General features: G+C 38.3%; 1 protein-coding gene across 2 annotated transcripts in view; it reads right to left on the bottom strand.

Moving 5' to 3' along the window:
- Positions 1-15,344, bottom strand: part of Prim2 (DNA primase subunit 2) — a 127,724-nt gene that overhangs the window by 41,620 nt on the left and 70,760 nt on the right. For both annotated transcript variants that reach the window (XM_067150809.2, XM_067150810.2), the window contains one exon: positions 6,175-6,357. In XM_067150809.2, the coding sequence (XP_067006910.2) occupies positions 6,175-6,357 (183 nt within the window). The remainder of the gene's footprint in view (positions 1-6,174; positions 6,358-15,344) is intronic.

Below are 15,344 nucleotides of genomic sequence, written 5' to 3'. Positions count from 1 at the left end.
TTGGAGCCATTTCTGATAAGCCTTCTTTTTACGTTTACAGGCTGCTCTCACTTCATCATTCCACCAAGATGTTTGCCTTTTCCCATCTTTACACACAGTTGTTCCTAGGCATTCCCTTGCTGTTTCTACTACAGCATCCCTGTATGCCACCCATTCACTTTCTATATCCTGAACCTGCTTACTGTCTACTGTTCAAAACTTCTCACTAATCATATCCATGTACTTCTGTCTAATTTCCTCATCCAGGAGATTTTCTACTCTTATTCGTTTGCAGACAGATTTCAATTTCTCTACCCTAGGTCTAAAGATACTTAGTTCACTACAGATCAGATAGTGGTCTGTATCATAGAAAAATCCGCAAAAAAACTCGTACTTTCCTAACAGATTTCCTGAATTCAAAGTCTGTAGATATAGTCTATTATGGATCTGGTACCCCTAGCCTCCCATGTGTAGCGGTGAATAGCCTTATGCTTGAAGAATGTATTCTTAACAGCTAAACCCATACCAGCACAGAAGTCCAGCAAACGCTTCCCATTCACATTAGCTTCCATATCTTCCCCACATTTACCAATCACCCTTTCGTATCCTTCAGTTCTATTCCCAACTCTCGCATTGAAATCGCCCATTAGCACTATTCTATCTTCGCTGTTGACCCTGACCACGATGTCATTCAATGCTTCATAAAACTTGTCAACTTCATCCTCATCTGCACCCTCACATGGTGAGTACACGGACACAATTCTTGTCGTAATTCCTCCAACTGACAAATCTACCCACATCATTCGCTCATTTACGTGCCTAACAGAAACTATGTTGCGTGCAATGGTATTTCTGATAAAGAGCCCTACCCCAGACTCTGCCCTTCCCTTTCTAACACCCGTCAAGTACACTTTATAATCTCCTATCTCTTCCTCGTTATCTCCCCTTACCCGAATATCACTTACTCCTAGCACATCCAGACGCATCCTCTTTGCTGCCTCAGCCAGTTCTACCTTCTTTCTTCCATAAGCCCCATTAATACTTCTGATTATAGAGCATGGAAAATGCAGAAATTATAATAATTTCAAATCAAATTCCTACAAAGCGTTTTAAAGTTACTATTACCAAAAATAGCATACGCTAAGTTCAAAGGCTAAACTTTCATAGCTTTCAGTTCTTCTCTACCATACCACACATTTACTTGGTGACCACCAGCAGTTTATATATCTTAACAAAACTGCATGTCTACTGAGCCAGTACTGTAAGTGTTAACCCATTTCTTCCCCATATAAATTAGTACCCAGGACCTTTAAATTATGTTGTTCTTAAGAACAGTACACAGATACATTAAAATGTTAATATCTCTTGAACTAATGGTTCAAGTAACACAAAATTTTCACACAAATATTCACAGTAAATTATAGCAATGCAATCTTAGTACAATATAGGGCAAAATATGTGCAGAAAGCCATAAACTCACCTAGTAGTTCTTGTTAGTATGGTACATCTTGAAGCATTCCAGCACGTGAAGAGCTACCTTGCAGAATTCACACTCTCACAGGTCTGCTGCACACAATCAACACTGAATTGAGGGTTTTTTCTTCACTGGATTATAGGATATCAGTCTAGGGAAGTGAGCACCCAAGTCGAAGCATACCCATTCATCTCACTGCATATACTTTGCCAGAAGTCATCATCAATAAACTTATATAGAACATTTTTCCACGTCACAGCAATGCTACCAAAAATGGCATTTCTTCTTCTTCTTCTTCTTCTTTTATGACCACATAGGATCACTTTAGTCAGTCCGTCGTTCAGGTCTCTTTGAAGGGATTGTTCGGGCTTTGCGGTCCTCCCAGTACTTCTTCAGACGCTCTGATCTTCGTGCCCTTTCCTCAGTTGAAAATGTGCGTGTTGTTGGTTTGTTTTGTGTAAGGGTAAAGCGGAGGTTTGTATTCTTGAGTTTTGTATTCAATTTTATCTTATTTTTGGTGTCTTCTGTTGTAAGGCCTATTTCCTTCAGATCCTCTCTTACTTCTCTGATCCATTTACATCCTGTTGTGGTATTTTTTGAGACGAGATTGTGTTGTACTAGTTGTTTCAGAAGTCTCGAGTCCTGCATCCTCATGATATGTCCAAAGAATCCCAGTCTCCTCTTACGCATAGTATCTGTAATGGGTTCTAGCTCTTTGTACACGACTTTGTTAGGTATTAACCGCCACTGTCCATCTTTCTGATATTTTTTGTTGATACAGGTTCTTCCAATCCTCCTTTCAATTTTCTGAAGTCTGTCAGTCTTTGATTGTTTATTCAGGTAAAAGAGTGTTTCTGCTGCATATGTAGCTTCCGGTTTTATAACTGTGTTGTAGTGTTTTATTTTTGTATTTATTGATAGACATTTCTTTTTGTAGATATCCCATGTTAATTTTTGTGCTTTAGCTAATCTATTTGTTCTTACTTGGATTGAGATTTTTTCATTTAAGTTATGTGTTATTACTTCTCCAAGATATTTAAACTGAGTTACTATTTTGATTTTATTACCATTTATGGTGACTTCTTTTAGCTGTGTTGGTTTTTGGGGCATAATTTCTGTTTTTTCAAATGATATTTTGAGGCCAATTTTATTTGCAATGTTTTGAAGTTCTGATATCTGGGTTTTTGCTTCTTTTATGTCCACTGCTAGTAATGCTAAATCGTCAGCAAAACCCAGGCAATTTGTTTTGATTTTTCGGCCAATCTTTATTTTGGGGGGACATTTTCTAAACCATTCCCTCATTACCATTTCTAGAGCACAGTTAAATAATAGTGGTGAGAGCCCATCTCCCTGCCGTAGTCCAGTTTTAATTTCAAATGTCTCTGATGTTTCACCCCTAAACTTCACTTTTGACTTGGTATTGGTGAGAGTCAATTTTATCATGTTTATTAATTTGGGGTGTAGTCCAAGGTGTCTTAAAATTTTAAACAGAGATTCTCTATGGATGCAATCATAAGCTTTCTTGAAATCTACAAATGTTATCACCATATCTCTGTTTCTTCTCCTGTTATAGTCCATTATCAACTTAAGACTCATGATCTGATCAGGACAGCTCCTCCAGGGTCTGAAACCTCCTTGATATTCTCCTAGTTCTTTCTCAAGTTGTAAACTTATCCTATTAAGGATGATTATTGAAAATATTTTGTATGTTATATCTAGGAGAGAGATTCCCCTGTAGTTATTAGGGTCGGTTTTGTCCCCTTTTTTGTGCAGAGGATGAATGAGGGCTGTTGTCCAGTGTTCTGGTAGTTCTTCTTTAATCCAGATAGAGACAAGTTGTTGATGGAGGGCAACTTTTGCTGAGTTTCCTGCATATTTCCAGATTTCCGCAAAGGTCTGATCTTCTCCTGGCGCTTTGTAGTTTTTTAATTTATTCAGAGCCTGGTAGACTTCCTTTATTGTGGGGGGATTGATGTTTTCTGGTGATGTTTTTATCGGGGTGTTGGTGTCCAAATGAAGGAGTTCTGTAGGTTCCTCACAATTTAAAAGCTTGTTGAAATGTTTAGCCAGAATTTCTGCATTGTCTTTATTGTTATGGGCCAGCTTACCATCTTCATCCTTCATCAGTAGGGTCGGGGGTTCATATTTTTGGAGTTGCTTTCTGAAGGTTTTGTAGTAGTCCCTTGATTTAGTTTTACTGAACTGTTCTTCAATTAACTGCAGGGTGTCCTTATGATGTTGTCTTTTTATTCTTCTTAAGACTTGGGTAGTTTCTTTTCTCTGTTTTACTAGCTTTTGATAGGATATTTCTGTCTTTTGGGACTGATGTAATAGCCATGCCTGATGTCTTTTCTCCACTGTTTCATCACATTCACTGTTCCACCATTGGTGTTTTTTACGTGGTTTAATTGGAGCTAGGTCTTCTGCAATTTGTTTAAGGTTGTGTACTAAGTCTTCAAGTTTGTCTGTGATTTTTATTTTTTCAGTTGCTTTCTGGTAATTTTTGTTGTTGATTAGCTGGGTAGGATCTATTTTTCTTTTAGTTTTAAGGGCTTGCTTTTGTTGTCTCCTCTGGGGAGTGAGTTTAATTTTAATTTTAACTACGTAGTGATCTGAACCTGTGTCTATTCCTCGGAGGACTTTTGACGTTATAGATCTCTTTGTGGTGGTATTTGTCCATGCAGACGTGGTCCAGTTGCCATTCTCCTTTAGTGTAGTCAGGGTGTTTCCATGTTTTGAGTTTTTGAGGTTTCCTCTTAAAACATGTAGATTTTGAGATTAAATTATGGTTTCTACACAGGTCAACTAGTCTCTCTCCATTTTTATTTGTTTTCTTGTGTGCTGGCCATTTTCCGATGATGTCACGGTATTTTCTTTCTCTGCCTAGTTGAGCGTTGAAGTCGCCTATTAATAATTTTATATGGTGTTTGGGGATGTTATCTATGGTCTGGTCCAATAGGTCCCAAAATTCTCCTGTTTCCTCCTGGTCTTTTGAGGAGTTGTTTTTATCATTAGTGGGAGCATGGGCATTTATTATAGTATAGATTTTATTAGATGCCTTTAAGGTGAGCGTTGAGAGTCGTGGAGACTGTGATTTGAATTCTTGAACTGAGTTTATTATTTTAAGGCTGACCAAAAATCCTGTTCCAAATTGTGGGACATTCTTCATCACTCTCTTCCCGGGTATACCTTTATAAAGTCTGTACCCTTGAGATTCCAAGGCATCCTGGTCAGTGTTTCTAATTTCCTGTAATCCCATGATAAGAATTTTGTGTTGGTCCATTATGTCGGTGATCACTTTTAGTTTACCGGTTTGCATGAGTGAGTTTATGTTGTGTGTAGAGAAGTATGTTATCTGCTTTGGTTTGATTCTTGATTTTGTCTCATTCGTGTATGTAGTACTGGGGTATTTCCGTGCCTCCGACTTCACGGTATCTTTCAGGTGGCAGCCCACCGTATCCGAATGCTGCCTTCTCTGAACTCTTGGTTCAGCCGGTGGAGTATTCCTTAAAAGACCTTCCATGGTTGACTGTCAAGGTGTCACCTGTGTGGGACTAGGTCCCGAATTACATCTCTGGATGTGATCCAGTGAGGTGATAATGAGGCCGCTCCTCTGGAGTACAGACGCCTTGTGCAGCCGCCCCTAACCTGGAGAACAGACGCTGCATAATGGATTCCAGTGGCATTTCCTCCACTGTGGGGACCATCACCCCACCCAAAGGGGCTCATTCGCCCGAAGCCGTTGGCCCCCTTAGGGAGTCAGGTTATTTCCCGCCGCCCAACACTCGGCGTTGGCAATTTTACAGCTGGGTGCCAGACCAGCAAACCCTCCTCCTTTCTCATTCCGGACTTGGGACCCAAGAAATTCCAGTGAATTGCACTTTTTGTCCAATATTTGTCAATGGACAAGCAGTTTCCCATTTCCTGCTTTAAGTTTTGATTTCTTAGGATGTTGTTGCTTGCAATATTTATATCTGTTTCATCATTTGTGCTTTTATTACTTGCATCACTATGAACAGATGAAATATCTAAATTGCTAGAATGATTAGAACTTTTTTCTTAGAATTTGTTTTACATCACACCGACACAGACAGGTCTTGTGGCGATGATAAGAGAGGAAAGGCCTAGGAGTGGCAAGTGGCCGTGGCTTTAATTAAGGTATAGCCCCAGCATTTGCCTGGTGTGAAAATGGAAAACCACAGAAAAACCATTTTCAGGACTACCGACAGTGGGGTTCGAACCCACTATCTCCCGGATGCAAGCTCACAGCTTCATGCCCCTAACCACACGGCCAACTCACCTGGTAATTAGAACTTTCAATAGCATTTAGTCTTCTTCACAGTCACTATTTGGTAGAATACCTTTCACTTCTCGTTTGGTTAGAGCTTCGCATGTGACAATTTTCACTGATTAAATTATCACAAGTACAGCTGCACTGGATCCTCAAATATAGCAGGCATTCCCCAGAGAAAAACAAAATGTAAATAGACTGGAAGTGATTTGCTTAAATCATGGAGAAGCCTTCTAGCACCATCAGTTGAATTTTAGTAGTTTGTTCAATTACTTCCCTAAATTATCAATCATAATACAGCGCACTGATTCAGACCGTCAAATCGATGGCTAGATAAGCCAATAAATTAAATAAGGAAAGAAGGAAAAGTGAGAATATTAATTAACATATCAACCAAGACTTGCTGTCCCAAAGACAATATATACAGTACCTTGTCAAGTTCCATTATTTTGGTGAATTCTTCTCTCCAGAAGCGAAGTGAATCCTCCAGTGAAACACCAATACCCTTGAGAAACAGACCATACTGCATTCGCCCACCATGACGGGCATGATGATTAGCACGAATGTGTTCATGAATTTGTCGCATGCAGAGAGGAAATGATATTTTTGAGAGCTGTTGAAAAAAAATAAGACCAACATATTAATGTGCACTAGCTGCCATTCACACTGAGATAATAACATTTTCAAGTGTATATGAAGTACATGTAAAATTACTAACTGGTTTGATATTAACATTGAATTTAAAAAGACCTAATTCATGGAATTCAAGGCTTCATACCACCATGACAAAAAAGTTAAAAATTACAACCTTATATTAAATGCATATACAACTGAAAAGACACTGACCACAACATTTTTACGTGTCCATGTAGATAATAATAATAATAATAATAATAATAATAATAATAATAATAATAATAATAATAATAATAATAATTGTATGTGGCCTCTAGAGATGCCTGGTGCAGGTCTTTTGACTTGATACCCATCGGCGACCTGCGCGTCGTGACGAGGATGAAATTATGATGAAGATGACACATATACCCAGTCCCCATGCCAGGGGAATTAAGCAATTATGGTCATGAATAATCTGTTGATGGTCTTCTACTGAAAGAAATACTGATGGAGGCTATCACTGCAGAAACTCTGCTAACAATTCAAACCAAAGCTTTTGAAATTCTGGCATTGTCTCCAATAAAGAACATGTGTAGTTCTCCAAACATTACATGAAAAATCATTGGTGATGCATTTCAAATCTGTCCTATCTTGAATGTGCTTGACAGCAAAGATGATGATGCTCTGTATGAAGACAGTGTCAATACATGATTATGAATATGAATCATCTGACTGACCAAATACTTAAATGACAGAAAATTTACTCCTTATACTTTGTGTGCTTCGTTAATAAATCTCATTTTTTTAAATGTTCATTTCTGATTTCTGGGTTTTGGCTTATGATCAGTGCTGGCTTATAATCAAAGAAATATGGTAAAGCAGATATTTCAGATTCAGGAGGTCAAAGGGACTGTGTCGCTATTGACCTATCCAAGGCTTTTGATACAGTAGAACATGCAAGACTATTGACTAAAACAAGGGCTTTTGGACTAGACAAAAGAAGTATTGCATGGGTGGCTAAATTTCTAGAAAACAGAACTTTATCTGATCCTGTAATGACTAAGAGGGGGTAGGGGGGGGAGATTTGTCAAGGCAGTATTAACCCGGGAACGCCGGAGTTTTCAATTTTCGTTTTTTTAAATTTTTGTTTAATATTCCCAGCATTCACATATCAGAGAACATTTAAAAGTCATTTTTCTAAAAATTGAATCGTTGGTTTTTAAATGAGGGCCTGGTACCATACGGTACCGCACGGCGCTTGACATAGCTTTTGGTTGGAACATAAAAATTGTTACCTCTTTAGAATACCATGAAACTGAATGCTTAATATTGTTACAGAATACCACTTACAAATTACTGAGCAATAAACAAAAGAAGAAACGGTGTTTATAGGTTTATTTGTGATATCCTTTTGGAATTCCGAAATATAACATTAGCTCAGACGTGACATATCTTTAGGAAATACGAGTAATATTACTTCAGCTTTTCTTATTTAGTCACCTATTTCCACTCTTCACTAGTTTAGAATGGCAAAATGCTGTTTACACAAACAAACAAACGCCCACACTACACGTGACGCATTCTGTGCGGCCGCGGAATTCGCATTCGTTCGCCGCACAGCTCCTGCTTTGGTTTGTCGGAGCGATATAGTGATGTACGCCATTGAATCTCAAGGTGTAAACAACTGCATTTATTTACCTTAAAATACCACCCAAATATATATGTCGTATTAAATATTTTCCACCTACCCTTTTCTGATTGTGGTACTTACACATAGCCACTTAGAAGGAAAATGCCGATGAAATTTTCATTTCTTCGGGGTTATTTTTCGTTTGTAAAAAGCATATACTTCAGAGCACAAGAAATTCATAATTTCATCGTAAAGAAAACCCTCATATTTCGGTCGGCATCATATATCGAAAAGTGGAAAATTTCGCACTAGGGAATTGGAGTGAAATATGGCCATACGCCATCCAGGTACCTCTCTTCCCGGGCCATGAATCATTATCGGACATGGATTATCTACTCCTGTGCGGAATTTGTTGCTTTAGCACTATTTCTGCTGGTACCCGTGATTGACCTCCTGTAAGATTATCTGCGAGACCCCCTTCATCTTCCTTGGATAATACCTTAGATTCCAGTGGTTCAGTATGTCATGCCATGCCGTTTAATTTTTAAAAGTAAAATATACAATTATAGAGTTTTATGACACACATACATCATTATTTGCAACTACAGTATGAATTGTTACCCTTAGAAATAAGGAGGAGAAAGTAAACAGAGAGGCATGGTAAGCGCCGTGCGGTACCATACGGTACCAACGGAATAATTTGTGTCATAACAGCTGACACAGGAATGCTGACCATTTGCTTGTTATTTCAATTCATGGACTTATATTTCAAGAAAATAAATCACATGATACAAAATCGTATTGTCAATATTTATAAACAAAGTAAAGCAACTTACTTTAGACAGGTAGTCATTTTTATTCCTCTCGACACGATCTCAAATTACAAGCAGTTGTTGCCGCAAACAAATACTCAAATAAAACCTTTTGTTGATTTTAGGCATTGTAGAGAGTATCTCCTTGACAATGTAAAGCGAAGTTGCCAGATTTATGGCGCAAGTAAGGATCAGTATGAGAAAATCAGAAGTAAGGCGCACTGGTACTATACGGTACCGCACGGCGTTGCCGGGTTAATGGACAATTATGTTTTTTATTTATATAAATGATACGAGTAAATAACTGGAATCACAGATGAGGCTTTCTGCAGATGATGTTATACTGTAATATAAGGAAAGATCATCACTGAAGAAACCACATTAATGAAACTGTAAATATAGATTACAGATCTCTTGATTCCAGAACTAGAAAAGATCAAAAGCAAAACAAAAGAGATTGTTCTGAGTGATTTCCAACAAAAGAGTAGTGTTATGACAATTTAGCTACCTTTGGGATGGGAAGAATTGGGAATAAGGAGACAAGCTGCTCGACTAAGCAGTATACTTTTTTATATTTTTAAAAATAACTGTACAATTGTAAGCAGTACGCTCTGAGCTGTCAGTGCACAATGGGCCAGCTGGACGAAAGTCATTTTGGGAAGTTAATTGAAATAATATTTTACCCTATGCATTTCGTTTACCACTGTCTGAACTACACTAGCCTGAGTTTGTTTTGACTCTCGCTGTAATAAATCAAGATAAAATAAACACCGAAGTTGCGATGCATCGGCCGCTTGATGTGTTAGTTGACAAGGAACTCTCTTTGAGATAACACGGTGAAGAAGAACAGCATTGGTTTAATCTTGGTATTAGGTTGTCACAATGGCATAACTGCCAACTTTATAAAACCAAAAATCAGGAGATTTAGATTTAGATATGAAAAATCAGGAAAAATCGGGAGGAATCAGGAGATACAATGGGTCAAAACTGCTTGTTCTACATGTCTTGTGCAATACAGGAGTACTATGTTATATAACACTTATTGTCTCAAAACCTGACTGTTGCTATACGAGGCTACCAGGTTAAAAATTACACATCTCTATTCCCTCACAGGAAGTATGTGAGTGAAATGATTGGTTTTTGATAAGTCTTCCGAAAATAGTATCAACTCACGCTCCACACGTGTGAATCAGTCATGCACTTAAATGCCATTACTTAGCAAATGCATAGAATACCATATTTACGCGAATAATCCCTGCACCCTAACTATAGGAAGGCCGATTTTGAAAAAAAAATGCCAACATTGACGCAAATAAAACTCGCATCCCAATTTCATGCCTCAATTTTGTTTAAAATAATATGCAGTATTATTCATGTAAATACGGTATATTGCATCATGAGCCCGCACGATTATGCGAAGCGCAATGTTATTTTTAACAAGTAGTAGGCTACATTAAAATTCGCCAGAATTGTCTCCGAATGGCTCCTAAAATCTGTAGAAAAGTCACTAGTTGCTATCTTTGAAATTTGTCACTAAATTATTAAAAGAGTCCAAACCTAGCGATAGTCTCTAGAATCGACTAGACTGAATGAATACGAACATAGCACGCGAGAATGAGAGATTGACAACTGATATACGTGAAGCGATATACCGGTTTCGATAAATCATGCACATTAGTGCGCATTTCTCGCATTAATAAACGTCGATATTTCATATGAAAACGGCTATGAACGAAGGACTTCCAGCACTTGCGTAGAAAGCTGAAATGGCAGGATTGGAAAACATATTTTTAAAGTTAACAAAAAGCGAAAATAGAGAGAAATAATAGAGTAATCGGGAGGCGGGAAAAGCTGTCAAAAATCAGGACATTCAAATCTTACTCATTCTGAGACCATACAGACAACCAGTTCATACCACAAATCGAGAACATTCTTCACCATATATCCTTCAATAGTCAATCTATATTTAAAGCTACAGCCAACAACAAGTAAGAATGTTCCCATTTAACTATCAGTCTAAGAGTTAATAACCACTCCAGCTAGCAAAGACCTACATGGCAACATTCAGTTGTGAACTTTTTATCACTCCTTCAACAAAATTATGGAGACCGCGAACCCACTTCGTAAATAACAAGATTAATGGATCCAACAACTTTATCATCTACACAGCGCCATACTACAGTTTAATATCACAAGTTTTCAACAAGAAAGTTTCAATGTCATCTTAAGTAGATACTAAGGTCCAGTTAACCTTCTCTTCAACATGTAAATCAAGTTACTTTTAGCCGAATTTCACTCGAAATTTGATACGGCAACTTTAGCCATAGACCTTCTTGTTATTATGTGGATAAGGACTAGTTTGTCTATTTTATAAAATATTTTAAATTACTAGTGTAATATCATACCAACTTCAACCTTTTCTTCGTAAACATTTTAAATGAAGTTTCAATTGCAAATTATTATTTAAGAACTCATAATTTCTCACATTGTATAATACTCATTTCCAATCTTATATTATCATTTTTATATTTTTTAACATGACAATCAGGATCCTGATTTTTATCTTTGAGGTACGAGTGTAAAACGGCTGATGAAGGGCAAAACATGTCCCTTCAAATTTTAGAGTACCAGTAATAAGATGCAAATCCTAACTTTGGAAACTCAATTGTATTGAATACGTTGATCCTAATAAATTTTGGTAATATCTTAAACTAATCAGGAGTCTCCCGCCTAAATCGGGAAAGTTGGCAGGTATGCAATGGTAAGCACTTATATTTTTTATGTCTATAATAACTATTGGAATTATATTCGTTGTGTTATACAGAGTCAATTGTGACTAATGAAAAAGTAATAATCACTTTCAAATTCATTAAATTCCCGTAGACTTATAAAGAAAACTTGTAAGAATTCAGCCTTATTCAAGACCACAACAGCCTATAGTGTGTTCTTCAATTTCCATCCCTAAAATGTTGTACATATTTCCGCCTTTTTAATAAATATGATATTGTTTACAGAACTAACTCCTGTGAAAAGATGGGAACTCTTCGAGGAAGTATTGTGTATTAAGGTTTCTACTGAAGTATTATATGATTTTGTAGTGCACAAATATGACCTTGATAACTCTTCTAAGGACATTTTAAGGACTATTAAAAAATCTAAGTGTTTTTAAGTGCAAGAAAAAAAAATAGTTTTCTTACCAAATGCAGTGCATGGCTAGATGAGGAAGTACAATTATTTAATAAAAATGAAGTACTTGCAATGGAGAAACCTGGTCCTTCAAGAATGTGAAGACCAAGGAAGCTTTTTACTGAAAGTGGAGATAAAACAAAGCGCAGACATATCTGGCATTTAGTACAAGATAAATCTCACAAAGAACTTGCACTGGCTGCGCAGGTACCACGTAGGTCCACTGGCAAAAAGGGTTGCTGAAGGGATTCTTAAGGATATTGTGGAATAATCACTGCAAAGGGCTACAAGGTATAAGAGAGCTTTCAGATCACCATCAGTGCCTCCCATGCATTATAGCGCAGAAGAAACTTCAGGGTTTTTGATAGATAATGAGTTTACTAAGAGACAGTATATCAACATATGAGTGGGGAAAAAGCAAGGAAAAGTGACATTTAACTAACCTATAATGTTGTGAGAGAAACAAAACTCTCAAGGTGACTGAGATCTCTGCTGAAGTAACATTGCAGGCTTTTGTAGACCACACAATACAGTAAGAGAGTGTTAAAGTGGGGCTGTGACGGCAGTAGTAATCAAAGTGTTTACAAAGAAAAATTCCAGTCGGAGTATACAGAGTTAAGTGACTCAGATAAATTTGTTACTTCTTTGATGCCTTTGCAGTTACATTCCGTTTCAAATGCTAACACAAAAATGCATACCTGCCAACTTTACGAAACCAAAAATCAGGAGATTTTGATACGAAAATCAGGAAAAATCAGGAGATACAATTGGTCAAAACTGCTTATTCTACATGTCTTGAGAAATACAGGAGTACTATGGTATATACCATAACAATTGCCTCAAAACCCAATTGTTGCTATACGACGCTACAAGGGTAAGTATGTGAGTGAAATGATCGGTCTCTGATAAGCCTACCGAAAACAGTATGAACTCATGATCCACATGTGTTAATCAGACAAGCACTTAGATGCCATTATTTAGCAAATACATAGATTAATATATTGCATCACGCGCCCGCGCGATTATGCGAAGCGCAACGCCATTTTTATCAGGAATAAATTAAAATTCGTCAGAATAATCTCCAAATGGCTCCTGAAATCTTTGAAATGCTGTCACTAAATAACTGAAAACTTGGCAGGTTCGATCCTGGCTCAGTCCGGTGGTATTTGAAGGTGCTGAAATACGTCAGCCTCGTGTCAATACGTAGAAGAACTACGGGACTATATTCCGGCACCTCAGCGTCTCCTAAAACCATAAAAGTAGTTAGTGGAACGTAAAGCCAGTAACAATATTATTTACATACCCAAAAGAGACACGAAATCTAGCGACTAGTCTCTAGAATCGACTAGACTGATGTGAACACGAACATAGCACACGAGAACGAGATATTTACAATCGATATACACGTCGCGATATACAGGTTTCAATAAACATCGCACATTCGCGTGAATTTCTCGTATTAATACACGTAGATATTTCATTTGAAAGCGGCCAATGAGCGAAGGACTTTCGGCCACTGGCGTACAATGCTGAATTGGCTAGATTTGAAAACAAATGTTTGAAGTTCACCAAAAATAAGCTAAAATCGGGAAAAATGATAGAATAATCGGGAGGCGGAAAAAACTGTTGAAAATCGGGAGTCTCCCGCGTAAATCGGAAAAGTTGGCAGGCATGAAAATGTTATGTATGTGGAGCCACACCTAAAACCATGAATGATATCAGTCGAGATCAAAAAGAGATAATGTCAGCGGTCTTCCACCCCTGCATGCGTACATTAAATTTTTTTAATGCCTTCTTCATATTGCCCACTGACTTGATGTAAAAGCATGGTAGATTAGGAAACCTGAAGACAAGGTCAAAGTTGCTATGAGGAAGCAGCAGATAGTAGCACGATTTCACTCTGAAATGGGTCTAAGTGTTGATCAGCCTAGATGTGGAGGAATAGGAAATTCTAATGAAGGGAATACCGTATTTCCCGGCATAATCGTTGCATCCTCTATTTTCAATACAAAAATCGGACTTTAAACATTTAATCGCATAATCGTCGCACGTCCAAATTTTGTTCACCAATCTGGTTAAAAGGTAAATGGAACTGCAATGTAAGCTGCACATGAATGCACAATTTAAATACATTTATGGTTTATGGGCAATTTGGCAACACAGTCACATTTGCGAGGCGTTGCACAACGTATATTTTTGCTAGGGGCTTTACGTCGCACCGACACAGATAGGTCTTATGGCGACGATGGGATGGGAAAGGCCTAGGAGTTGGAAGGAAGCGGCCGTGGCCTTAATTAAGGTACAGCCCCAGCATTGGCCTGGTGTGAAAATGGGAAACCACGGAAAACCATTTTCAGGGCTGCCGATAGTGGGATTCGAACCTACTATCTCCCGGATGCAAGCTCACAGCCGCGCGCCTCTACGCGCACGGCCAACTCGCCCGGTGCACAACGTATAAATAAATAATACCGGTATATGTACGATGCATGGCTTACCGATAGGCTATCGGCAGCTTGACAACGTGGTCGCGAGACAGCGTACAATTTGTTCACCACCTACATATTATGAGTTCTCATTTGAAATACGTAAGGCTGTAAGTTATCGCTTATCAGCAACGTCGCCTGGTACCAACACACACTTGTCTTCTAGTAGACAAGAGGTCTGATAGAATTCTGCGTTATTACAATCACCCGCCCCCCGGCGCAACAGTCGCGAAGGACCTCGGCCTAGCAAGCGACCGCTAGGCCCGCAGATTACAAGGTGTTGTGTGGTCAGCACGACGAATCCTCACGGCCATTATTCTTGGCTCTCTAGACCGGGGCTGCCATCTCACCGTCAGATAGCTCCTCAATTGTAATCATGTAGGTTGAGTGGACCTTGAACCAACCCTCAGATACAGGTAAAATTCCCTGACCCGGCTGTGAATTGAACCCGGGGCCTCCGTTTAAAAGGCAGGCACGCTACCCCTACACCATGGGGCCGGCTCCGGCATTATTGTGCATGAAGTGAAATCCAAGACGATGACACAGATTTCCACGGAATCATTCAGCTCATGGTCAGCTGAATTATTTACGATGTCTCAGTTGTCATCGCTAGACTCTTATCTTACTACTACGTCGTAAGTGTCTGGGCATGGGATGAAAACTTTTATCCAAGCAGTCAAAATAATTATTATCCAATGGTATTAAAGTTTTATTTTATAAACTCATCAGTAATGTAATGTAAAATCATCAATAACTGGGAAGAAATATTAACCTAATTACCGTATGTTTAAAAGAAATTGAAAAAATGAATGTTTGTTACTGACGTCTTGGAACACGGTCAACTACAGTAGATCTACACCGCGCTAGCCAGAGC

The sequence above is a fragment of the Anabrus simplex genome, chromosome 7 (assembly GCF_040414725.1).
Source record: "Anabrus simplex isolate iqAnaSimp1 chromosome 7, ASM4041472v1, whole genome shotgun sequence".
In the NCBI taxonomy this organism is placed as follows: domain Eukaryota; kingdom Metazoa; phylum Arthropoda; class Insecta; order Orthoptera; family Tettigoniidae; genus Anabrus; species Anabrus simplex.
The sequence above is the reverse complement of the archived record's forward strand: the minus strand, read 5'-3'. Positions and strand labels throughout refer to the sequence as shown.